At 36.7% G+C, this 25,594-nt stretch overlaps 1 protein-coding gene across 5 annotated transcripts in view; it reads left to right on the top strand.

Moving 5' to 3' along the window:
• Nucleotides 1-905: 905 nt before the first annotated feature.
• The window catches only part of MIA3 (MIA SH3 domain ER export factor 3), a 35,788-nt gene continuing 11,099 nt past the window's right edge, over nucleotides 906-25,594 (top strand). The window contains exons 1-19 of one of the 5 annotated variants that reach the window (XR_014174262.1): nucleotides 906-1,136; nucleotides 3,100-3,233; nucleotides 6,697-6,783; nucleotides 7,533-10,362; nucleotides 11,983-12,237; nucleotides 13,211-13,347; nucleotides 16,076-16,207; nucleotides 17,130-17,151; nucleotides 17,983-18,071; nucleotides 18,325-18,405; nucleotides 18,492-18,581; nucleotides 19,744-19,815; nucleotides 19,973-20,077; nucleotides 20,692-20,814; nucleotides 20,919-21,021; nucleotides 21,889-21,944; nucleotides 22,033-22,123; nucleotides 24,197-24,335; nucleotides 25,198-25,299. Coding sequence is in view for 3 of the 5 variants with exons in the window: in XM_081940182.1 (XP_081796308.1) it covers nucleotides 992-1,136; nucleotides 3,100-3,233; nucleotides 6,697-6,783; nucleotides 7,533-10,362; nucleotides 11,983-12,237; nucleotides 13,211-13,347; nucleotides 16,076-16,207; nucleotides 17,130-17,151; nucleotides 17,983-18,071; nucleotides 18,325-18,405; nucleotides 18,492-18,581; nucleotides 19,744-19,815; nucleotides 19,973-20,077; nucleotides 20,692-20,814; nucleotides 20,919-21,021; nucleotides 21,889-21,944; nucleotides 22,033-22,123; nucleotides 24,197-24,335; nucleotides 25,198-25,299 (4,793 nt within the window). In the remaining 2 variants the exon portion in view is untranslated. The remainder of the gene's footprint in view (nucleotides 1,137-3,099; nucleotides 3,234-6,696; nucleotides 6,784-7,532; nucleotides 10,363-11,982; nucleotides 12,238-13,210; nucleotides 13,348-16,075; nucleotides 16,208-17,129; nucleotides 17,152-17,982; nucleotides 18,072-18,324; nucleotides 18,406-18,491; nucleotides 18,582-19,743; nucleotides 19,816-19,972; nucleotides 20,078-20,691; nucleotides 20,815-20,918; nucleotides 21,022-21,888; nucleotides 21,945-22,032; nucleotides 22,124-24,196; nucleotides 24,336-25,197; nucleotides 25,300-25,594) is intronic. The other 4 variants (XR_014174263.1, XM_081940182.1, XM_081940183.1 and 1 more) reach the window with 4 other exon arrangements.

Below are 25,594 nucleotides of genomic sequence, written 5' to 3'. Positions count from 1 at the left end.
TCAGCTTCTTGGATGAATATATTTTCTTGTACAATACTAATTTTGTGTACTTTTGCATTCAACCATATCTTCAGAGATAACAACTTTCACCTGCTTAATCCTTTCAAGAAACTAATAAAAGATAGTAAGCCAGAGGAGGTGGATTTATTTGTCTTGGACATGTGTGGCCCTTCCAAGCTACGTTTTCCCTGGCAGAGGCACCATGGGCCAGTCCTTTGCTGTTTCCAGGGTGGCCCCATGGCCAGATCTAAGCACCTCTGTGGGCTGGATCCGGTCTGCGGGCCTTGAGTTTGACACCTCTGGGCTAAACTGATACAGGATTTGAAATGGTCTGGGGAAAAGAAATGGAAACACAGGTTGGCAGATGCATCTTACATGTGAGACACATTATAACTATAAATTCATAATTGCAACATATGAAACTACATCAGTCTAGCACTTTTACGCAGCTGATAAAATAATGTGCAATTCACAAAAGCTTGTCTTTTAACAAAATTTGTTAGTCAGAAAAGCTATTACCAGACTTCCAATTTTGAGGGACTGTAGCACAGCTCTCCTCCTATAAATATGTGATGAAAGTCAATGAGAGAACTTTTAATAATAGAGGGTGAAAAAAAATATTTGCTTGCAAGCCATATCAGAGGAAGCATCTCATTTATACGGGATATATATAGTATGTGTATATGTGTATGTGTAGCTATCTCAGATACCCAAGATAATGGGATTTGGGGATGAAGAGTTGAATGACTCTTAGCAAGCCAGGTGCGGCGTTTCTTCCTCTGGGCTTTGGTGGGCAGCTGAGGATGCTCGGAGAGCGAAGCCAGGGCGTGGTGCGACTCCATCCCCTCCGCCTTTGGGAAAGAGAGAGAGAGAGTCGGCTCCAGCTTTTGCTGCTCCTCCTCTTCTCCATATCCTTCTCCCGGGCGGCTCTGCTGACGTGTCTGCTTTACTTCCCCCCTCCGGCAGCTCGGCAGCCCTCGTCGACTGAAACATGGCTGCGGCGCGGCGGCGTCTTTCCCGAGCGCTCCCGCTCTTCACATTGCTGCTTTGCTTCCCGGCGGCCCCCAGTCATGCCAGTCGAGTCCCGGACCGCCGGTTCGCCGAATTCAAACGCTGCGCCGATCCCGAATGTAGCAGTAAGTGGAATGGAAGACGGCATCCGCCGGGTCCCTGCGACTGCCGAGCCCGCCGCAGAGCTGAACCACAGGCTGGACCTGTGGCATCCCCAAGGCCACGTCAAGCAGCGCCGCGATGGGCTGCTTCCTTCCTCGCGGGCGCTGGGGAGGGGAGAGGGGTGGACTGTAGCCTCTGCTTCCTTCCGTACAACCGCAGTTTTTCTCCCAAGTTGGGGCGACGGGGGAGCCGGGGAGGGAGGCGTAGTGGCGGGCATCCCTCCCCTCGCCTTGTCTGCTTGAGAAGAGCGAGATACGTCTTTTGCTGAGCATTCCTGGCGATGATGAAAGCAATCGAGTCTTGTCTTGGGCCAATGTAAAACTTACGGCAGTTAGGGTTTTTTTGATAACTGGATTTATGGAGGATTTTTAAAAATCGCTTGTAATTAAAATCTGAGCAACGTTCTCCGCATCTGTGTACTATATTACTTTTGAGAGACTGGCTGGATCCATGATAAGTTACTATCTGAAATACTGTGCTGTGACAGAAAAAGATTTCTGTTACCCAAATGTTGAGGTTCCATTACCATTTTATTAATAGTATTTTTATGCCACTATTCTGGATGGTTCGGTGTGGGGGTTCAACAGAAATAAAAATTAAAAGCATTGAAACAGAATATACAGTGTATTGTATTAGTACTAACCTGCAGAGAAAAAGCGTAAGAGAAAATATTACATCTCCAAATGCTTTTTTTCCAGAGTCACGTTTTCATTTTCATTTGTTAAAACTGTGGAATTCACAATATGGAAGCAAGCAAGCTGTTGAGAGCAGGAAGACCACCATTAATCAGGCCTTGCTCCAGAGGTCACTCTCTCTAAATAGACCAAACCAGGAAATCAACTCCATAGAAAGGCTATAACTATTATGGAAAGTGGTTATAATATCAGAATCTTGCAAGTCTGATTGTGCAGAACCTTCTCCTCATGCAGTAAATTAGAGAGGCATCTGCTTGAATGGCTTCCGAATGCTGTTTTGTTCTCTTGATTTAAAACATGTTTAGCTCCTTTTTGTGCCCAGGTAATGAACGGTTCCTGTATATTTTCCCCAAGAATGTCTTGTTTACATTGCAGACCAGTACTCCTGCAGGCAGATTTTTTTTCAGAAATGGGACCCTCATCAGGGCTACTTTCCCAGAATTTACAGAATATTCAGGTTCACCTTGAAGCAGGTAGTCTTGGAGATAGCCATGCCTTGTGTAAGGCTTATATCTAGCATCCTGAATTGCACCAGGATGCTGATTGGCAGCAAGCCAATTGTATTAGTACTACTCTACATAGACTTCAGGGCATGAATGTGCAATTTTAACATTGATAGGGGTGCAAACTTCTAATATAACCTGTTTGCCTTAAGGCTCCCCCCAGCATTGTTTCAATGTGTTATATGTATATTTAATAAATATGAATATTGTGTGTCTTTTTTGTAAACAATCCTACAATTTCTGCAAGTGATTTTAATGAGAAGCAATTTCAGTATCTAATTCTCATTTCTCTATTCCTTTTCCATGTCTGGCATAAAATTACTAAAAGTAACAAGTACATAAAATATGTTCTTTGGGAAAAAAGTGGGTGGTTCTTTAATTGCACAGCTGAATCTGTTGTTGGAGGTTATTCATTTGATCTGATGTTAACTGATAATGTATCTAATATTACAAGTTCCTTTTAGTCTAGATGGAACTTAATTGTGGATTAAGTTGCAGCTGCAGCTCATTGACTTAAATAGGGATTTTGTCATAAATTTCAGCAAATTATTGACTGGGTTTCATTGTGCTAGGAAATAATGAAAACATAATTTCACTATATTATTATAGTGATTTTATTCCTGGGCTACATGGCATTTCTTTGTGAACAAGATAGGACTATATGTCAGTGACACATATGTCAGAGTTCTTTTACTGTCTCTTATTTTCGTCTCTCTTTCTTTCAACAGTGTTAATGTGTCGAGGAAAAGCAGTAAAGGATTTTAAAGGTCCAGATTGTCGTTTTGTAGGTTTTAAAGAAGGTGAATCGATATATGTTTATTATAAATTAATTGGAAGAACAAATGAGCTTTGGGCTGGAAGTGTAAGTTTTCTTTGTTTTTACAAACATTGGAGAACCTGATATTTTAATTAATGTTTTAATTAGAATTTTACATGTGTTAATCAACTTTTTTTTTAAAAAAAATTATAATACCAAAGTTCCTAAAATTGCTGAGAAATATTTGGAGAATTGTGACTAATTCAAGGCTTTGTTTGTTAGTATTGTAAGGACCTATTCCTTAATTTCTCTGCCTATTAAGGCATGATATGAATATTTCAAAATAATTAAGGCTTGATACAAATTTTGAATTGGCTAAAGGATTTAAAATAGCATGGTTTGGGGATCCCACTTTTTTTTTTCCTAGGACTTATGAAAAATCAAGTATGCTGATTGTTTCAAAGTATGACTTTGCTTCTGCTTTGTGTTGTAAATAAAAAGTAAGCCAGGAAGTCTGTTACCTGTGAGTGGGTTGTAAACAAATTGGGATAGTGTAATGGTATGTGGGAATGACTTGGGGAGTGGGGTGGACAAACTACGTATGGAACAGATAAGAGAGGCCATAGCCCACATCTATACAATGGACTATGAAACAGGTTCAGAAGGGGGGGGGGGGGAATCCATTCCACCCAAAGTTCTCAGGTTGTAAAGGAGACAGCAGGAGATTTGTACTTTCAGACTTTAAAAATTCTGTTAATATAGCTTTACAATAAAGTAGAATTAGTTCCTCTGATCATATTTCCTTTTTGGTCTACCTGAGAAAACTGACATCAATCCTGCAAGTGTTGAATATACAAATCTCCTGCTTCACAACCTGAGAACTTGGAGGAGGTCCCTTCTGAGCCTCTTTCTTTGCCCATTATGCAGCCCTAGGCTATGACCTCTTGAACATGATTGTTCCCTAAGCAGCATTCTCTTTCCCCATTCTCCTGTCTCCCAAAGTCATTCTCACATACCTTTACAGATAGTAACCAATTATGCTTTAATATTTCAGCTTCTTCTGAAATAACCACTATTTTAAAGTTGGGATAAAATGGTAAATACTTGATTAGAGGTATTTGAGGAAAAGACTGAAGAATATAATCACAGAGACAGACGTCTGATTTATGTCTTGATTTCTGGAATGAATATGATTATCCAAACATAATTTCAATGGCATTTCCTAAGTTAGATAACTGGTTAAGAGTTTCCTTTTCCTTCACCCATGCAGTTCAATAGTCTTGAATCCAAGTCTGCATGGATAAAATTTCCCTTTCAGGAAAATATCTCTAATCCCTCTGTGACCAAATATTAATTTATCTGAAGAAACATCTCATAGGAAAATGAAAATGCCATTGCCTGTTCATCCTATTTAAATAATTATATTTCTGTGAGTTATTTAAAATAATAAGTATAATAATAACATGGTCAGCATGGCAAACTATATTAATGAGAGAGAATTCTTAAATATCATTAATCTGCTGTGACATTCAAGAACATGTTTATTTTTAACAATTCAAGCATCTGTACTTAATTTCAGTTGGAAAAAATGGATTATAGCAACATTTCAAATATTACTGAAATAAGCTTGAGAATATAAGTGTATTAGCTATAATGATAAGCTTCGTTTCCCCAACAATTTCTTAAAAGCATTATTATTATCCATATCAAATGTTAAAGACTTTTACTCTGTGACTCATAAAAACTACCTGAATCCCATCTGTGGCATGCATGCCACCTGTTAAGAATGACTGTGTTATTTGACACCATTCTCTGTTGTAAACATGATATAGTAATAGCCTAAGAGACATTTAAAATAATACTAGTTAAGTCAAATTGCGATGGTATCTGGGAATTTTCCTCAGTACACATAATTTTTAACTTGAATATGGTTGATTTTGTTTGTTTCTGGATTAGCATGATAAGCTGTTATCTTAGGTTGGTGCTGGAATTTCTTTCAGAGATGCTATTTTAGTTCATTTATCTTATATTAAGTGTTTTTTTTTTGCAAGTGAGGGTCAGGGAGATATTAGTAAGCTACTTTTTCTTTACTAATAAGTCACTTGCGAGTAGATCCTTAGAGGTGGCTATATTACATGATGGGGCTCACTGTACCTCTAAAAAATTATTTTCCTGTGTAAAAGAAGTCATACTGTTTTGAATGCTATCTATCTACTATTAAAATTATTTTTTCTGTAAATTTTCACCGGGTGAAACGGGACATTGTAGGGAAACAATTTTTGAACCAAGGTACTTCAAATTGACTAATTTACAGAATTCATCCAAAATCCAGGATCTGAGACGCCAGTGGAATTAAAATTTGGCAAATTTTGTAAACTATTTTATGACATAAAAATTATCATATAGAATTTTATGACATCTCATAATTGCCGATGTTTGAGTCTTCCCATAATAAAAGCTACCAGAAAGGACAACGCTCAGGAAGCACACTTAACTACACATAGTATCTGTAGACTGTATGTTTACTTTTAATGTGCTCTGCCAGGATCTAATTGCCAAGATTATCTAATCTCAGTGGCAATTCTCCACTGTTAATATGGGCTTCCTGATAACAGTTGTATTAATCTAGGGCAGTATTTCCCAACTCTAATCATTTTAAGACATGTGAACTTAAAACTCCCAGAATTTCTGAGTCAGCATGCTGGCTAGGGAATTTTGGGAGTTGAAGTTCACACGTCTTAAATGGCCAAATTTGAAAACACTGACCTAGAGAATATAATATGAATGCATTAGATAGCATAACCCTTTTATAAATTTATTGAGAAAAAAACTTCTTCTGTAACTCTCTAAGAGATGAATTTAGGATCACAGAGTCCCCAACATATGACTGGTTGCTTAGCAACCATTCAAAGTTACAATGGAGCCCGAAATCTGGAAACCCAGATTTGAGGTTCAACATCTGTTAATCCCATTGTCACATGACAGCATTTTGAGTGCTCAGCAACCAGCCCACATTTATGGTGTCTGCAGCACTCCAGTCACATGACCACAATTTACTTCCAATTTCTGGAAGAATCTGACCCATAGCGAACAATGGGCTCACTTATTGACTGTGTTCACTTACTACTGGAAAAAAAAGGGCAAAGTCAAAAAAGTAGGGCAAAGTGACCTACTTTACAATTGTGACAACTTATTACCACAATTGTGGTTAAGTCAAAGATTCTAATGGTAGCTTTCATTTAATTTTGTTTATAAAATGGATCAAATTTTATTTTATTCTGTGGTTCTAATTTAAATAATTTTAAAATTGAGAAATGATATGAAATCACTGAAAAGATATCTGAGTGCCATAAATAAATATCATGGTGCAGTACGGTTATTTTTAAATAATATTTAAACGTTTTGTGGAAGATGTTGGTCTTATTTGCTGAACCTACGGATTGGAGCCTACTTTGTTAAAGCTTGTGCTTCTGCATGGGCCATTGACTATTCGGCCCAGCTGGGCTTAAACAGGGGGTAGAAATAGAGTCCCCATGATGTTTCCTTCTTATTTTGTTTTTGTAAACAGGTTGGAAATAAATTTGGATATTTCCCCAAGGATTTACTTGAAATAAATCATATTTATACTCATAATGAGCTAGAATTACCAACAGATGTAAGTAATTTAAATGTTTGTGTTGTTTTCCAGCTACATGCTATAATAGAATTATATGCAGACAGTAGATTCAGAATGCAGAGAAAATATGATAGATTGGAAAAATAGGAAACTGCTCTTCAAGCATTCATCTGTGTTTAGGCTAATCATTAACTTGGTGCAAATAGTTGTTTTCAAATATTAGGGGGGGAGAGTATAGAAAATTCTAATTTATCAAGCTTGCACAAAATGCAACCCTCTTATTCATCAGTCCTTTTTCTTTTTCACTAAATATGTATGAAAATATATAGCAGATTCAGTAAACTTTTATTTTCCTGCTTGACTAGGACCTAGAAAAGAAGGGTATTGTCAGGCTCCTACTATATCCGATTATCAGACTTTGTGTTTTGTATTTGTATTTATGTTAAATGGTGCCATTGCCTGCTTCACTATAATGCAGTGCAGTCCAGTTACATTGTGAATATAGGATTGCAGCTGTAGTTTAAAGATAGACAAGTTGTGATATAGCCCAATTTAATATACCGTATCTCAGGTTCGGTGCAACCTGTTCGATATAATGCAGTTATGAAATGCCAAATAGAATTGATAGGTCTTACTCATAGTTAAATATGATTGCAGCCCAGATCTTGTTTATGCTTTAAAGAGTTGGACTGCTAGTGTGATTATTTAGACACTAGGAACAGTTCATGTAAATGTACTGTGTATTTTTTAAAAAGTAGTTAAAATTGAGGATTTTTTCCCCCTTTTAGGAAACAGATTTTGTTTGCTTTGCTGACGGCAAAGATGATTTTGACAATTATGATGTGAATGAACTTTTGAAACCATCAAAGAACATGCAAATGAAAGAACCAGAGTTGGAAACAATAAAGGAAGATGTGATTGATAGGACAGTTTCTGCTGATCCAGAGATAGATCGTGGTTTTAAAGCAGATTTAAAAGGCAATGAGGACTATGGTGAACACAGCACTTTTCTCCATAAAAAGAATGAGAATGTAGAAGCAGCTCTTGAGTCCAAGGGGGAGAGCCTTGGTGTAAATCATGAAGCAGACATTTCTCAGGGAGACAAAAATGCACATCAGCCTTCAGAAGAAATGCTGCAGGAAACATTAAAAGTGCCAAAACATGAAAGTGCCAAAAATCATAACAACTCTCAGGGTGAAACTGAACAATCAGATTGTGTAGATAAAAATGATGCTGCTCATACACTTTTGCACCAGGAAGAATCGGAAGGTTTGAAAACAACATTTGGCTCAACTGCAGATGCCTTTGTGTCCGATGATGAGACAACAAGCCTTGTTACATCACGGGATGATGACAACTTCAGGGAAGAACTGGACATTGATTCTTATGATGTAGAGAAGCAACAAGAACCAGAAGCAGAGTCAGAAGAAATTACTTCATTATCATTTGTGGAAGAAGAAATCACATTGTCAAAAGACCCAGAAGCCGAAAAGCTGTCATCCGATGATGTATTTCAATCAGAAGCAAGCAATGATAGTGAGGATGATAAGGATGATGATGATGATGATGATGATGATGATGATGATGATGGTAATAATGATGATGATGATACTGAGGAAGCTGCTGCAAAACTCCAGCATGAAACAAAAGATGTTTCTGCACATTTAGGGGATAATTTTCTTGCAGATGTCAGTGAGGATGAAAGAATAGTTGATAAAACTGATAGTGATCAAACAGGAGAAGAAAAAGGAGGAGGAGGAGAAGCTTTATTTAGAAAACAGCAAAAAGTTGAGCCTGTGTTAACCCATTCAGATACTTCAACTGAAGATCATCCTTTAATACCAAAACATGATTCTATTAAAAAACCGATGCATGATGTAAATATCAGAGACCTTGCAGGAGAAACAGATACAAGTCAGTACAATGCAGATGAGAAAGCAAAAAATGAAGAGCTGACAAGAGAAGAACTGCCAAGCACTTCTAAACATAGTTTGGGTACATTTCCTCACATGGAAGACCAGAAATCATCTGTAAAAACAACAGAAGAAATATTAAGTCCACCTCTAGATATCAAAGTTGATCCAGAAGGCCTTTCTCTAAATAAAATAATAAAAGATAATGAAAGAGGGGAAGAAAAAAGTGACAATAGCTTGGGGGAAATGGGCAAAACAGATGAGAAAGGTAATCAGCAAGTGAACATAGTACTAGGCTTGTCAGAGGACGTAATGAATAAGTCACTAAGTGATTCGGATGATGGAAAAACAAAATATGACACAAAGGAACATAAAGAAGATTTTGAATTAAGAAAGATTTTCAGTAGTAAAAAGCAGTCAAATGTCTCTGCAATGGGAAATATTTCCAGTGAAAAAAATTTGGAAGTGCCTATTGAACAGCCTCAACAAGGAGCTGCAATGCAAAATTTAAATAATGAAAAAAATGATGTTACCAATACCAAGAAAACATCTGAGAAAAAAACTGTTCTAGAAAAATCTAAGACAACTACCCAACATCGAAACCTTACTCAACATAACGTTGATTACATTGAAGCTGATTATTTAAATACAGAAAAATCATTCACAGAAGAATTCCTGCCTATAGTCCTAGAAGCTGAAGATGATTTCATAGAAGAAATAGAAGAGGAGTTACTACAAGATGAAAATGCTGAAAGTGCAAAATTATCCAAGGAGCAACTGATAGATGACCAGAGTTTCGAATTAGATACTGATATTCCAAGTCCTCGGCTGCAAATGCCAAATAGTGCTATTTTAAAAACTGCTAATCCTGTTGACGAAACAGGAGAAGCAGCAATGACACTTGATCAGGCTAAGGAAGAAGTTGTGGGAGAAGAAATTAACGAGGCCAGTGATGAGGCAATACAACTAAATTATAATTCCCAGCAGAGTAAAATGAAGGGAAATGAAGATAATGAGAAGACAAAGTTGGCAATATTGTCTGAAATTAAAACATCTCCACATGAGAAAAAAACTATACATGAGAAAATAATGCCAAGCAATTTAAACACTTCTGAACCAGAAAACAGGGATTATGATTTCAGTCAAAAAAATGAAGACCTCCCTACAGATTTTTCAGAACAAGGTCTTCCACAAGACTCAGAAAACCAGTTTCAGAACTTACATGATCCCAGAGATACGATGGAAAACCCAAATGAATATAGAGAGCCAGAATACAGTGAGTCTGTGACCCAGCTCCTTATAATAAAAGAGTTTCTTGATGAAAAGCGTATTGCACGTTTACAAAAATATGTTGGACAACAGCATCTTTTCAAAATAGAGCATTTGTTTCATGACATGGAATTAGAGTTGATGCTTGCTCAAAAACACAGTGATAATCAAGAGGACACTGAAAAAGCTTTGGATCAAATCCTTGAATCTTCAGAATCTAATATTCTGGACATTCTGAGCAAAGTTTTAGATTCAAGGGAGTTGGAAAATAAAGAGGAGATTAAAGATACAGATTTGTTTGATGAAGAAGCTGCTTTAATGGATGATATTCAAGAACTAATGTATTCATTAAGGCAAAAATACTCTCCAGTTAGCGACAGTGTTCCACTTGTATCCCTTCCCAAACCAAGGATGGACGTCCCTGATCCAATTAAAGGTAAGACTTAAGGTTGCAATTCCATACCACTTAGCTGGAAATAAATTCCATTCCCTTTATAGCATATTTTTAATATATTTTGGATTGTGCTTTATGAGTGGTGAAAGAACTGAAAAGAAAGCCAGATTCTCTTGTAATATAAATGCATTTGATAGTAATCTCAGAATAAATGTTAACTATTTCTAGATCCCTTGTAAGGATGGATATTAATTAAGTTGTTGGGTTTCACATCTGATTAAATTACTTGACAATGGTATGACAAATCAATCTGTTCCAGATTTAAAAACAGAAAATTAGATCATTGTAAAAAAAATGTTTTTTTATTTTATTTTAAGGGCTTGGTGCAAATGTCTTTATTTCAGTGCAAAATCCTAGTAAGATAAACAGATACTTTCCATTATTATACTTTTAGGTGACAGTCTGTTTTCATACCTGAAGGAAGGAGACATATTTTGCTACTCAAATTAATATATTCAGTTGGTCAGGTGAAGCTATTTTTAAACATGGAGTACCTATCTTTAAGCATATCTCTGTAATCGGTTACATGTTGGGTAATATCCCAACATAATCATTTTCAGAGTTTAAATTAATGGAACACATTAATTCCAATTATTTCAATAGGACTACCAGGACAGCTGCTAGGATAAAAGGTGCCATTGGCAGACTTCCACTAAACTCCCCATCTTTTAAAATATATATATATGCAAAATGTATTAAATATTGCACTTGCTTCCAGCTCCATGCATATGCAGTTGCCTGCTGGTCCCTTCCCTCATGTGGCAACCTTGTGCAGTGCACAGTTTGCACCTGGACTGCAATGGCCCTGAGGGCTACTTTAAGCTTATGTAAGTTGGAGGATCTATTATATACTTTTACACAGGGAACAACACTCCTAGCAATAAATTGTGCATTACTCTAGAACTCAGTATTATATTTTCCTAAAAATGAATGTGCAAGCAAATTGACATTTGTACAGTACACTATCGTAATTGGAATCTGCTTTACTAAGACAGTAAAATAAGGCTAGAAACTTGATCAACCCCAATATAAATGATACTCTATATGTATCAATATATCTTGTATATTATTTTTAAATTATTAGTGTGTAAATGATTTAAAAAATGTACCAGTTGTTTGAGAATATTGAAAACAACAACAGCAATAACGTGGATAAATCCTGGTAAAAGATTATAAATCCTGAGACATTACATTGTGACTCTGTTATTTATTTTATTTTGTTACCAAAGTTTCAAAATTAATATTTTAGCAATCTGGAATATAACCTTATTAAAAAGTATAAGAAATGTTTATAGCTGCATAAAGTTTGGTCATGCCTGCTAGAAAGACTAGCTAGAAATTTGTTGCCATGACTTCTAAGCTGAAAAAAAGCCAGGAGAAACAGAAAATGTAAACAATAAAAAGAACCCACAATTTCTGCAGGATTCTTGCAGGAAAAAAAGTGCTTTTAATATCTATGTGTGTATTCTAGTTAACTTCAAATGCTAAGCTAGAGATGACCAAAATAAATTTGCAAGCAAAATATAATGAAATAAACAGAATGCAAGAGGTAAATAAACTGTGAGAGCTTTTAACTAACATACAAATCTCTACTTACTATAGCTAATGAAAAACAAACAGAATATGACCGACATACTGTGGAAACCCTGGTGGGGGGAACAGATCCAAAGTCTGCGCAAGACACAGAACAGATGTTTGAAAAAGAAGAAACTGTTCAGGTGGATCAAACAAAAGAGGAAGAGAACAGTTTAACAGAGACTAAAATGGTGGTTAATATGGAAAACGAGAATGACAGAAACTTGCCAAACGTGGATGTTGCCTTTGGATCAGTTGATTCAGAAAAAGATTTCATTACAGGTAACTTTCAGGATAGTTTGTTCCTTTATACAAAAACAGAATATAAAAATAGCTGCAAGTTTATAATTCAGGGAAAAAAACTGTTTTTAAAGTTATATTCATTACGAGAGATAGCCTCTTCTGCATGTACATTTTTAAAGAGACAGATGCTTAGACGGATAAAAGTTGCTATTATGAATCAGGTTATATAAAAGCTATAGAACTGTTTGTTTTCAGTTTAGCAGATCATGACAACCTAGTCAATGTGGTTTTTAAACCATGTGTAATGGCTTAGGATATGGTACAAACCTAACAATCTAATGACTATAGTATAGTCATATCATAATTAAATCAACAATAGCTAGGGACTAGTACAAAATCAGTAGTGGAATCAAAGCACCGTTTTCTCTTAATAATGCGGTCAACTCCTACCAACCTTACAGTTAGATTTTTTTTCATAATGTCTCCCTGACCTGGTCTTCTAGTGCTGCAATGATAGCCTTGCTGCTGGTCAACCACTTCTCTTTCCTTGCAGCTTTCCTAACATCAAAGCCTGTTCTATAGCTTGTCTTTGTATAATTAATTCAAAGTAAGATGATTTAATGAGTCACTCTAGTCTATTTAAAAAACAGTTCAATAAGAGATGGGCAATCATTTTCTTTTGGTCTTAGTAAATTACAATTTCTAGAATTCACCATCCATTCTGATTAAATTGTAAAACTGAAATGTACAGTTCAGGATACAGTTAAAAACTACGCAAGCTTCAAAATACAAGCAGTGAAAATACAACTTCAAAAGAGGTAACCTATTTTTTATATTTTATGACTGATGAACGAAAGTTATTTTATGAAAACATGTATAAACCAGACTATTTTGGTTGGCTTCTATATACTAACATGATTACTATTATATTATAAACTGTGTTGAGATACCCCAAAACTATAGTTTGATAAAAATTTCATTAAAAGGTTCAAAATCTTTGTTTTAATCTAAGGTCAAATTAATGCTAAGGATGATGCAATGCAAGAAGATAGTAATCTATCAGAAGGAAATTCTGCTGCTCCATATATTCGTTCTGTCATTGATGGTGTTGTGTCAGCCAAAGAAAATATGCAACCCATCACAAAAATTGTAAGTATTTTATCTTACTTGACATATAGTAGCTTTAAAAGCCACAATTTCCCATATGCTTTAATAGAATTTGTTTTCATGGTTAAGACATCAGGATAAAAACCAGGAGACTCTTGAATTCTATTCCCGCCTTAGGCACAAAGCCAGCTGGGTGATTCTTGGGCCAGTCACTTTCTGTAAGCCATAAAGGAATGATGCAATGGCAAACCATTTCTGAAAAACTTTGCCAAAAAACGTAAGGAACTTGTCTAGTCCCCAAGAATCAAATAAGATTGAGCAAAAGGAAAAAAATGGTATGTGGTCATCCTTTACTGTTGAGTAAAGCATCAGAGCCTTTTCTAGAACGTATTGCAAAATTAAAATGCACACAGTATTTGCAGCCTAATCTGTAGTCTGTACTGTTCAAATATTATCAGTGACTCACTGCATTTGTTAAGTTAATTAACATGGTTAAGTGAATCTGGCTTTGACTTTGCTTGTCAAGTCACACAAGCTGATAATAAATACGAACCACATCCGAATTTTGATCACTTGACCATGGGGATTCTGCAATGGTTGTTAAGTATGAAAAAAGTCCTAAGTCATTTTTTCAGTGGTGGTGTAACTTTGAACAGCCACTAAATGAATTGGTATAGAACAAAAAACTACCTGTATTGGAACCCAGAGATTATCTGGAACCTAGAATCTGCATTGTAAATTAAATTTCCTTATTTTCCTTGCTAGAATAATAAGGAAAATGCGTGCTTTTCAAGAGCTCAGAAGAGTCCACGTAACGTACTATGGCTCCCCTCCTATAAAAGAGATCCTCTCTGTCATCGCGGCTTACAGCACAAAAAAAAATATCCTCCACCCACTTCCAACTCTTTAGCAAAAACCAGTTTAACTAGGGAGCTTAAGCGCTCTCCCTGAACCTTTCTTCCGGTCAGAAGCCGACTGAGTTTCTCCGCTTCCGGAACTTAAAACCGTGACTTGCAGGCACGGGCCGATGACGTCAGGGGTCGCGGTGGGGTCACGGTGAGGTGACGTGTCCCTGTGGAAACAGAAGCCGGGAAGGCCAGGGGGGGCGGGGCGGGGAAGAGTCTTCCATCAACGGGTGAGGAGGAGAGCGAGGGGTTGGTCGCAGGCCGGTTTCTCCATGGAATCCGTTGTCCCTTCCAGCAACAGCAGCGCCGCTCTGCTCCAGGGCCCGCTCTCCCGGGGCTATGCTTCCTTTAGGGACCGTCTTTTGTGGGTGAGGAAAAGAAAGGAGGAGGGATCGGAGGGTCTTTGCTCTGGAAAGGAGCGGAATCCGTGCCTACCAAATATCCTCGGCTTGCGGGCGGGGAAGGACGAGGGGGACGTTTTGACAGGGCGGTGGGGCCTGGCGAAGACAGCTGTTGTCACGGGGGGGGGAGAAGGTTGAAAAAGCCGCTCTTTCGGCGAAGAAATCAGCGAAAGTCGAATCGGGCTGTTGGGAAAAGAGAGAGTTCTTGTCTTCGAAATAAATAGTAATTTTTTAAAAAACTGCAAAAAGAAATAATGGGGTTTTTATTTTAAAAAAAACCTGCCAGAACTAAATGCTGGCTTTGTACTTTGATAGATTGTGCCATCAAGCCGCTTTCCGGTTCTAGCCACTACTAGCCAGATGTCCTTCATACTTTAGGATCCGATTTGTGGCTCTAGGTGGCCCTTTGTAAATAGAGGTGTTAAGGAAATAGAGCAAAGGTGGGAGGTGGGGAGAGGAATTTGTATCCTTACTGGCTTTTTTTCCAAATACTGAAGGAAGTAAAAGTTGTTAGTTACAATAATGGCAGGAAAATAATTTATGTATGAGTTTGTTTCTGTGGTGATAATTTAGTTCTAATTTCTCATGTATACGGAGCAATGCAAACTAGGTTGACCTCTGATAACGAAACTGTAAATGTGTAACCACCTGGATTGTAAAATGTTTGAAGTATACAGTATAGGAAGCTGTCAGAGATTGCATCATTTAGAAGTACACATATCCATCGGAAAGCATAAAATGCAAGAATGGGAAGTTCAGGAGAAAGTACTTTAAATTAATTCCATCCGTGCTTCTTAAATTATATGTTAGGTATAGTTTTAACATTACTTAAATTTTGTTTGGCTGCAACAGTATCTTAAATTTCTGTTTTAGTCTTAAAACAGTGATAAAAGTGAGGTACTTTTTAGTAGCATCTTATGGTGCAAAACGAAATTATTACAACAAATCAATTTTTTCAAGATTAGGGGGGGGGAATAAGGCAAACGTGATGAGTTATGCTAAAAGTCCTATTTACTAGACTATGCATTTTAAAAAGTTGATGTATTATATACGAAGATGAAACAGGACATTCAAAATCTAGGAAGTGTTGGACTCTAAATGTGAATCAATAAGAATAATAAACTAGGTAGAATGTAATTGGCCTTAAGTTGTTACCATTAGCTTCTGGTATTGTCTATAATTAGAATATTAAAAATAAAGAATGTAAACTAGAATTGTTCTAAACAAATTCAGAGGAGGACAAATTACTTGAATTTCTTGTTGAAACCTGTGACATTCATCAGAGCATTGTGAATACTGTACACTTGACTCTGGTTTTATGGCTTTTGGGAATAAGAAAATAATGGAAAGTTAGGGAATTAATTTGAGTGAACCTTCCTAAATGAAATTTTCAGTGTTATATCCTGCTATTTCAATATGTATGTTTAAATTATTTTAAATGTAGAGACTTGCCTTTTTTTTAAGCTGGTTTCAACACTACCTGAAAACATGCAGCCTGGCCCTGATTTCCATGGATTTCCTTGGGAGCCCATTATTATCACTGCCTTTGCTGGAATTGCTACACTTGCTATTTTCTTCTGGAGAACCTGTCTATCTGTAAGTAAATTTTCAAAACTGCCTGTTTATAAGTAAACTAAAGTAAGTAACCTGGTATACTAATACTTAGAGCAGATAATTAACCAGCAGTGAATAATAAATCTCTGTATATCAATTGATGCCCTGTTTTATCTAATGAGATGTAAAGCATAACATGGATTCAAAATGTTTTGTTAATTTAAAAAAACTTAGCAGGTCATCTTTTTTATTCATCTGAAAAATGTGGTGTTGACATTTGTCTGCCAGCTTTGGTGGTGTTGCTTTTATGATTAAGTTTAAAACAGTAATTAGGCATATTATTTAATTCATTCATTTTTGATAATTGGCCTGAAATTTCAGGATAAACTGTGATTTGTGTGAATGTATTATCTGTGGAAACCAATTGTAATGAAGAGAACAATAACACTGAGATTTGTAAAACCATAACAGTAAATCATGGCTGTTTATAAAACATTGATGGGAAAGAAGATACCAATATGCATGCTGCTCTTGTTAAAGTGCTCAGCTTGAAATTACAATGTAGACAGTGAAAAAATAACTTGATAGGCAACTAAACTTTAACTTGAGAGAGCAAGATTTGGGCCAATCATTTAATATTTATCTTGTTTATTATATCATTTGAATAATTATCTAATTAAGCTTTGAAATTATGAGTGTATGTAAAAAATTGTTGACTAATTTGTTCCTATATATGAATTGAGTAACCAAGCCTGTTGCTTGGTTTTCCAGTAAGATATTGAACTTGAAACTTTAATTAGCATCACCTTAGATATGTTATGTCACTTGATGCTTGCGTTGGAAGCAGTTTATTTGTACTTGTGTGTTGGAAGCAGTGTATTTGGTCAGCACTTGATTTTTATTGTTGAAATTACATTTATAAAATGGCTATTTTTGTAACATTCTGTATTTTTATTCTTTGTAGGTTAAGAGTAGAATGTATCAAGGTAAAAACATTTGCTCTTAAAAATTGTACTGTGATTAATGGGGGAGAGAGTTACTTGCTTAATATAAGTATGTGTTCTTATATGTAATAGAATATGCTGTACTGTCATGTGTACTTAATGCTATTTAGGCACGATGAACTTCTGTTTCAGTGTTGTGGGTCAATGACAGACAAAGTTTAGGATTTCAAAACATCTTAACTCTTTCTCAATTCTCTTATTTCTCAAATAACACACTCCTGTTTATTCGTATTATATTGGGTTTCTGCACTGCATTAATGTCACTTGGGGAGAATTCTTTTTCTCCCCAAGTGGTTTTTAGGCAGCTTAACTGAGATTTTTGGGCAGCTTAACTGAGAATAGGTGACTAAGAAACAATGTGATTTCTGCCTTTTGACTACTGAATATTTATTATTGCCAAAAATCCATTTTTTTCTCTCTGCCTCAGTTATTCCAAATAAATTCCTAAATATCTCATCTTTGCTACCTCTACCTATAATTTTGGCCAATTTGTTCACACAATGATAAGTACCTTACTTTTGACTCTGAAAGATAAACTGGAATGTTTATCAGCTTGAAACATTACTGTATTATTTGTTTGTAGAGTTTCTCCCCTTTCCCCACCAGCGCTTTTCAGCTAAAAATACTAAACAGATTTGTATATTTAAATGACATGCTCCATAGTGGGAAATTGCCTGTTGTTATTGTGTAGTGATGAAATTAGTGCTGTGGGAGAGGATTACACAGGAAATGTATGGGTCAGTTTTGGCTGTATAAATAGCAAATGATCTAGTTCTGCAGCAAACTGTTTTACATTTGTCCTTTTTTTCTTAGTGACAGAAGCACAGTTAGCAGAAAAAATTAAGACTCTTCTGAAAGAAAAAACAGAAATATTAGAAAAGTTGTCAGAATATGATCAAAAGGTATATATGCATTCATATCTTTGATTGTGACATGAGACAAATACATGGAATAAGGATAAATGTCTTTCTGTGTGCATTTATTTACTTTTGATTAATGATCTAAAATTTATCAATATTGAGCAGGTATAAGTAAACTGTCCTAAAAACCTTAAAAGTTAAAAGAATAAAATTAAAATAGTAGTGACCATCAAGTAATAAAGAAAAGTTTGAATTATAGGCCATTATTATTACATTATTTCTCCTTTGTGATTAGATAAAGGAAAGAGTAAAGGAAGCTGTGGAGGAAGGCCAGAAAGAAAATACAAGTCTTGCAGAGGAAATTGCAAAGCTTAAGGTATGTATGAATGATTATTTTTGTGTGCATGAGTTACAGAATTGAAATTCAATTCAGTTCAATTGTTTATGACATATATGTTACAGGACACAAATAAGATTCTGGATAACAGAATGAAAAATATAAACAGCATGCTAGAAGAGGAGAAAAAACACAGTTTGAAGAAACAGCAAGAAGTAAGTAACTTATTTACCACAGAGAGTTTAATCATTCTTGGAATTCATAAGGAAGAACAATGTCTCAATTCCTGTTGCTCCTACTTCTACTATATCCTGAGATCTAATATTCTGATATTTACTCAGTTCATATGTATTGTTATACTGATTTTACAGTCTGCTTTTATACTGTAGTATATTCTTTTTATACGCTTTGTAGAGGATAACATCAGTTTCTAAATGTTTCTTTTCTATTCTTTACAGATTATTGATTTGTTATAAGAATACCATATACACTACATTTTGCTAAATCATAATATATATTGTGTTTTCATAGTGTATTTTAGTATGCAAAGTGTTTGTTGGAATTTATGTAAATCATTATAATAGTCTGTCATGTAGGCAGTATGAAAACAGTGCCATTGTTGTTTGACGCCATTTCCAGTAAAAATAGTACATAGTCCTCGACTTACAACAGTTTGTTTAGTGACCATTCAAAGTTGCAACAGCACTGAAAAATATTACTTATAACTGTTTTTCACAGTTATGACCTTTACAGCATCCCCATGATTATGTGATCAAAATTCAGATGCTTGGCAACTGGTTCATATTTATGACCTTTGATGTGTGTGTGTCCCAAGGTCATGTGATCACCTTTTGTGACTTTCTCAAACAAAGTTGATGGGGAAGCCCAATTCACTTAACAACTGGGTTACTAACTTATCAACTGCAGTGATTCACTTAACTATGGCAAGAAAGATTGTAAAAAGAGGCAAAACTCACTTAACAAAGGTCACACTTAACAACAGAAATGTTGGGTTCAATTGTGGTCATACGTCCAGGACTATCTGTATCCAATGCTCTATATAAAATCTGTTATCATTTTTTACACTGAAACTAGTCCATTCCTTCTAAGAGCCTTTCTAATCTTGTCTTTGAGGACCTAAGGATGCTCTTTCTAAAATGATCCATATTGGGAATTTGTAACTGATGATCCATATTGGGAATTTGATTTTCTGATTTAAAGTAGTAAATAATTGGGAGTTTTGCTGGTATTAACCCGAATATTGCTTAACTCTTTCCAAAAATATCTGCATAAAAATCTTAACAAATTTGTATTGCATTAACTGAAAATGATTTTATATACAATGTACATGACAGATTTTTATTTCTATTTGTATAGATTATGGAAGCACACAAATCTTTAGAGAAACTCCAAGAAGTCATTACTTTGCATTCTGTAGAGCTCTCTGAGGTAAGGTATCTGGATATTCAACTTAAAGTACCTTTTATGACTATTAAAAATAATATCTATAAACGTAAGGTTTAGACAGATAAAATTCTTGCATAATGGGTGCTTGGGAATATGATTTTTTTCAAGATTTGTAACAGATGTGGAATTATTGACACAGGTTCAGATAGCTCTTAATGAAGCTAAATTAAGTGAAGAAAAAGTGAAGTCTGAACTGCATCGAATGCAAGAAGAAAATACGAGACTGAAGAAGCGTAAAGAGCAAGTAAGTTGTGCTTCCTCAATTATTCCTAATAAATTACTTTTTGAATATACTAGCCTGCATGTTAGGTTTATTGAAGACTTGAATGTAACATATTTCATTGAGGATACAAGTAATACTATAAGGCAATTGAGAAAAGGTGGGAATTGGATTGTAATTGAGAAGTATTGAGGAAAACAAACAATGGATATAGGAGAATGCCGTACAGACATTTATGTCCAAGTCACTAAAGGGTATTGCAGTTGGGGGCGAGCCACTGTGGAAAATTGCAGTTAAAGGAAGACATTGTTTTTTAATGCCAGCTTGATTTCTTCAAAATTATACTTTTAAGAATGCCTTTGCCCATCGAACACACGAAACACCCAAAATGGCCATTATTTTCCTCTGGTTAGTTTATTCTGTGGTGTATTGTTTATATTCACAAATGTTAAACAAGTGCACATGAGTGTGTGCACCCCCTCAAATACAAGTGAAAGAAAAGTCCTTCAAATCTATGATTTTTAGTTTAAGCTATGTAAATATTGAGATGCCTCCAGTAGTTTACTGAGCACTTCGTGGGAACCTTGTAGGATTGTCTGGAAAGATACATTTTGATAACATTTTAATTTATTTTTTAGCTCCTGCAAGAAGCAGAGGGGTGGAGCGAAAGGCATGCTGAACTCAGTGAACAGATAAAGTTATATCAGAAGTCTCAGAAAGACACTGAAGAAGCACTGGCCTATAAAGAAAATGAAACTGAGGTAAATTTGGTTTAGCTATCCAGTAGTTTGTGTTCTATGATTGCATCATTATATTCCTGCATCAAGTATTCAATTTCTTTTGGGCTTTTTTGCTGCTGCTTTAGGTTTTGACAAACTGCATTATGCAGCTGAAGCAACTTGATGCAGATTCTGAGTTAGAAGATAAGAAACTGGAAGGAAATGACTTGGCCAATGGAGAGATCTCAGGTACCTAAAACTCAGAAAATAGATTTCTTACATGGTACTATGTAACATGAAGCCCAATTTTGAACAGCAGTTAATTGAGCAATAGTTAAAATAGTACTTAGTACTATTAGGAACAATAGTAATTCGGAACAAATCAATGATTTTTAGTTAAAGGGAAAAGCTTGTTCCATCTCTCAAAACAATATAATTTCTGCCTTGACTTGGGTTCATTACACTAATTGGCTCTGATAGTCATCATTCCACTTTATATGTTATCTCTGTTCCAGCAAAACAACTGTGGTTCAAAATAATGTTGTTTGCAAATTGTTAAACAACTATTTTTCTCTTTGACAAATATCACTAGATCTGATTGTTCTCGGATAGTAGCATGACTTGTTCTCAGAATTCCAGATTTGCCTATCATCCCCAAACGAATGAGGACCCAAATAGAGAGCATCTTGTATTAGCAATAGCACTTAGATTATTTCATATACTTAATTATTATATATTTAATTTTTAAATTATACTCTATTATCTGTAATACTGTATACTGTATTATCCTGAAAGGGGGGGAGAGTATAAATATAAAAGCAAAATGGTAATAAAACCACTAATAAAAATAATGAATTGTTAGATAAGTGCGCTTCTTAAATTGTACTTTGCAATGTAATTCACAAGATAACTAGTTGCATTTCTATTGCCATACTCCTTTCTTGTCTTAGTAGCAATGTTTAATTTGTATGTTGATACTTTAATTTAATAAATGACATAAATAAAGAAAAATAAGTTATTGGCTCAAAGTGAAACTTTATAAGATGTTATCTGCGAGCTCCCTTTTGAAAATATTATTTCCATGTTAAACAAAATGAAATGTCTTTCTTTCCTTAGATTCCAGGAATGAAAAGATGAAGGCTCAGATTAAACAAATGATGGATGTTTCAAGGGTATATAACACATTGATTTATCTAATTAATATGACCCGTGTTTATATTATAGCATATTCATCACTTGCTATTCATTAAACTCTTGCAGGTTAAAACAACATTATCTATCATTGAGGAAGAAAGAGATCATTTACGTTCCAAACTAAATGATGAAGTAGCAGCAAGACATGAATTAGAAGGTGTGTTCAGCAAATAAGAGTTTAACATTATTGTTTTAAATGAAGTATTATGCCTGCTTAATTTTGTAGACAAATAAGGTCTATCCAGCTTTTAGATTTAGATTTTACCTCTTAACAGTTCATAAGTTACAATTGTTAGGTTAGATATCTGTTAGTCTTGACTTCATATCTAAAAACCCAGAAAAATGCAATTCTTACTGGAGAGCAGTTCTGAGTGAGCCTTGATTATTTGTTTTGGCTCCTGCATTTTGTTTTCACACAGGGAGTCCAAAACTTAGACAGAGCAACAGATTGTCTATCCTTTTTTTTCAAATTCTCAGGTTTTCAAATATGCCCTGGCTGCTATCCTGAAACTAGAATGTATTTTGTGCCTTTGATTTAGTTTTTAACTCCTGACAACTGTCTGGACTAATTTCTGCAGTTTTCTTGGCAAGAGTTTTCAGAGGTGCCTTACCATTGCCTCCTTCCTGAGGCTGAGAGAAAGTAATTTGTCCAAGGTCACTCAGCTGGCTTTGTGCCTAAAGCGGGATTAGAACTCAACCTGTTTCTACCGTGTTTCCCCGAAAATACGACCTGTCCTGAAACTAAAACCTTGCCACATTTTTCGCATAGGCAAAAATATAAGCCCACCCCGAAAATAAACCCCTGGACAACCCCCCTCCGGCCAAGCAGAGCACCGCTCACCGACATAGCGGTATCCTGAAGGCGCCAAGCCGCAGGAGCCAGGGGGAAGAAAGGCGCTCATATTGCTTCGCGCCTTCGGGATATTGCTAGGTTGGGGAGTGGCATTCTGCCTGGCCGGAGGGGGGAGTTGCCGGGCGGCTGCTCCCTTGCGAACTGGCTCCCGAAGAGCCGAGCACAGCCTCAGGGGCAAAGCAGCCATGAGGTGACCAAGCTCACAAGGAACCGCCCGACAAACCCCCTCTCCAGCTGGGCAGAGCGCCATTCACTGACCTAGGGGGTATCCCTAAGGCACCAAGCCACGTGGCGCTCTGCCCGCTCCCCAGCTCCCACGGCTTGGCACATTAGGGATACCCCCTAGATCAGTGCATGGAGCTCTTCCCGGCTGGAGAAGGGGGTTGCGCGAGCGCCTGTTCCGCCCCCAGCAGGCATGCCTCCTAGCCTCAACATGTCCGGGCCCCGTTTCCCTGCAGCAGCAGCAGCTGCCGCGCTCCAAGCATAACGTCTTCTCCGGTTCCAAACTCCAAAACGTGGCTGCGGGCGCTGCTGGAAGACTCGGCAGCCGAGTTTTGGAGCTTGGAACCGGAGAAGACATTATGCTCGGAGCGCGGCTGCTGCTGCTGCTGCAAGGAGAGCTGGGTCCAGACATGTTGAGGCTAGGAGGCATGCCTGCTGGGGGCGGAACAGGCGCTTGCGCAACCCCCTTCTCCAGCCGGGAGAGCTCCATGCACTAATCTAGGGGGTATCCCTAATGTGCCAAGCTGCGGGAGCTGGGGAGCAGGCAGAGCGCCACGTGGCTTGGCGCCTTATGGATACCCCCTAGGTCAGTAAATGGCGTTCTGCCTGGCTGGAGAGGGGGTTTGCTGGGCGATTGCTCGTGCGCTTGGTCACCTCATGGCTGCCTCGCCCCTGAGGCTGTGCCTGGCTCTTCGGGAGCCAGTTCACAAGGGAGCAACCCCAAAACAATAAACCCTCCCCTATAATAAGCCCAAGGTCATATTTTATAAGTAAAAAGAAAATAAGACCCTGTCGTATTTTCGGGGAAACACGGTAGCCTTTTACCTTAATCACTATGCCAAGCTGATTCTTCAAACAAGAACTTGGGCCTAGTAAAAAGAAGGGCTGTGCATAAGCTAATTTTATTGTTTTGTGTACTTTGAGGATGTGCATATGTATATTCTGCCTAATACATCATGTTGCCTCTCTGCTCTCTTCCTTATTTCCCTCATCCATACTTCACTTCTGGGGACTGCTATCTTTTTTTTTTAATTCACTGCTAAATGGCTTCATTCTCTGAGTAGTGTTTTGTGTTCCTACATCAGCCCTCATAATAAATGTTAAAAACGTTGCTATAAAGAATGAAGTAATACTATGTAATTTATTCTATTGCAGAGCAAATCAAGAAGCTGGAGCATGATTCATGTTCCATACAGACAGTAAAATCTCAGCTAGAGAGCGAGTGTAAAATGCTTCAACAGAAAGTAGAGATTCTCAATGAACTTTATCAGCAGAAAGAGATGGCCCTTCAAAAGTAAGTATTTTTAAATCACCATAGGGAGAATAATAACATTAAATTGTGATTCTACCCTCAATCAACTCCTAGCTTCCACTGCAGCAATTTTCAACTGATGACATAAATGATGATGTAAAGGCATACCTGCTAACAGTCCTGGACAAATTGAGGAAACTGCACATGGCAATTATTAAGAAAGCAAGCACACTCTCCAGTCCGGGTCACCATATTTAAATATTTACTTATCTATTGAAAAACTATATATTTGGTATCCTGCAGGGGAAACAGTTTCTAAAATCAATGCATTCAGTAGAATGCTTTCATATTCCTGTTACAAAAGGACAGTTAGCAGTATCAAAAGTAAAGAAACCTAATGAAATAGTAAAGAATTGCTAGGTGTGCCTTCAAGATGTTTCATTAAGAGAATAGTATCCAAAACATGTCCATACTGGGACATTTATTACATTTAAACAGGGTTGGGTGGGTGGTTGTTTAGGCTAGTGGGTTTCTTTAAGCCCTGTGCTTTTACCATTTCTTCAGTGACAATCACAACTCTGACAGTTTTGTTTAAGAAGTTTCAGATTTCTAAAGTAAGATGAGGTCTTTTCTTAAGGGATGTGTTGGTGTTTTAAATGAGCTTGTCTCTGTTGGTTTCTCATGCTTATGTCCTTTTGCTGGAAAGTAAAGTGCCAGCATATTTGATAATGCCAAATGCAGAAGGGCACACTCTTCCTCCTTCCTTAACAAAAGATAGTGCTCTTGTATCTCTTTCTTCAAAATCTTCTTCTGGTTACTTGCTTTTTGGTATCGGCAGTTGAATGTTGCCAAATGGAACATAACTTGGTTGTATTTCATTATGCCGCTATTTATTTTGTCCTAGGAAATTGACACAAGAGGAGTATGAACGTCAAGAAAAAGAGCAGAAGCTTTCTGCTGCAGATGAAAAGGCAGTCCTGGCTATTGAAGAAGTGAAAATTTACAAGTAATTTTGATACGTAAATATGTTGACTTTTGACTTTGAGAGAAAGCATTGTGGTTAGAAATAACTTTTCATGTACCCAGGGAGGTACACATTAAATTTCTCAGAAAAACCACAAGAGATGAAATTCTGAGTGCACAAAGGGGGCAAGCTTTGAAATACCAAGATAAGGAAATAACCATTCTGAAACAGATCCCCAAGAAAGTGAGGGAGAAAAGGAAAAATTATTCGCAATTAGCGAAGAAACTTTACCAGAAGGGGGTGTGGTTCAGATGCCTGATGCCTGAAGGTATGTTAA

This window comes from Natrix helvetica (genome assembly GCF_964273705.1).
Source record: "Natrix helvetica genome assembly, chromosome: 2".
Classification (NCBI taxonomy): Eukaryota; Metazoa; Chordata; class Lepidosauria; order Squamata; family Natricidae; genus Natrix; species Natrix helvetica.
This window is presented reverse-complemented; position numbering and strand designations above follow the sequence as displayed.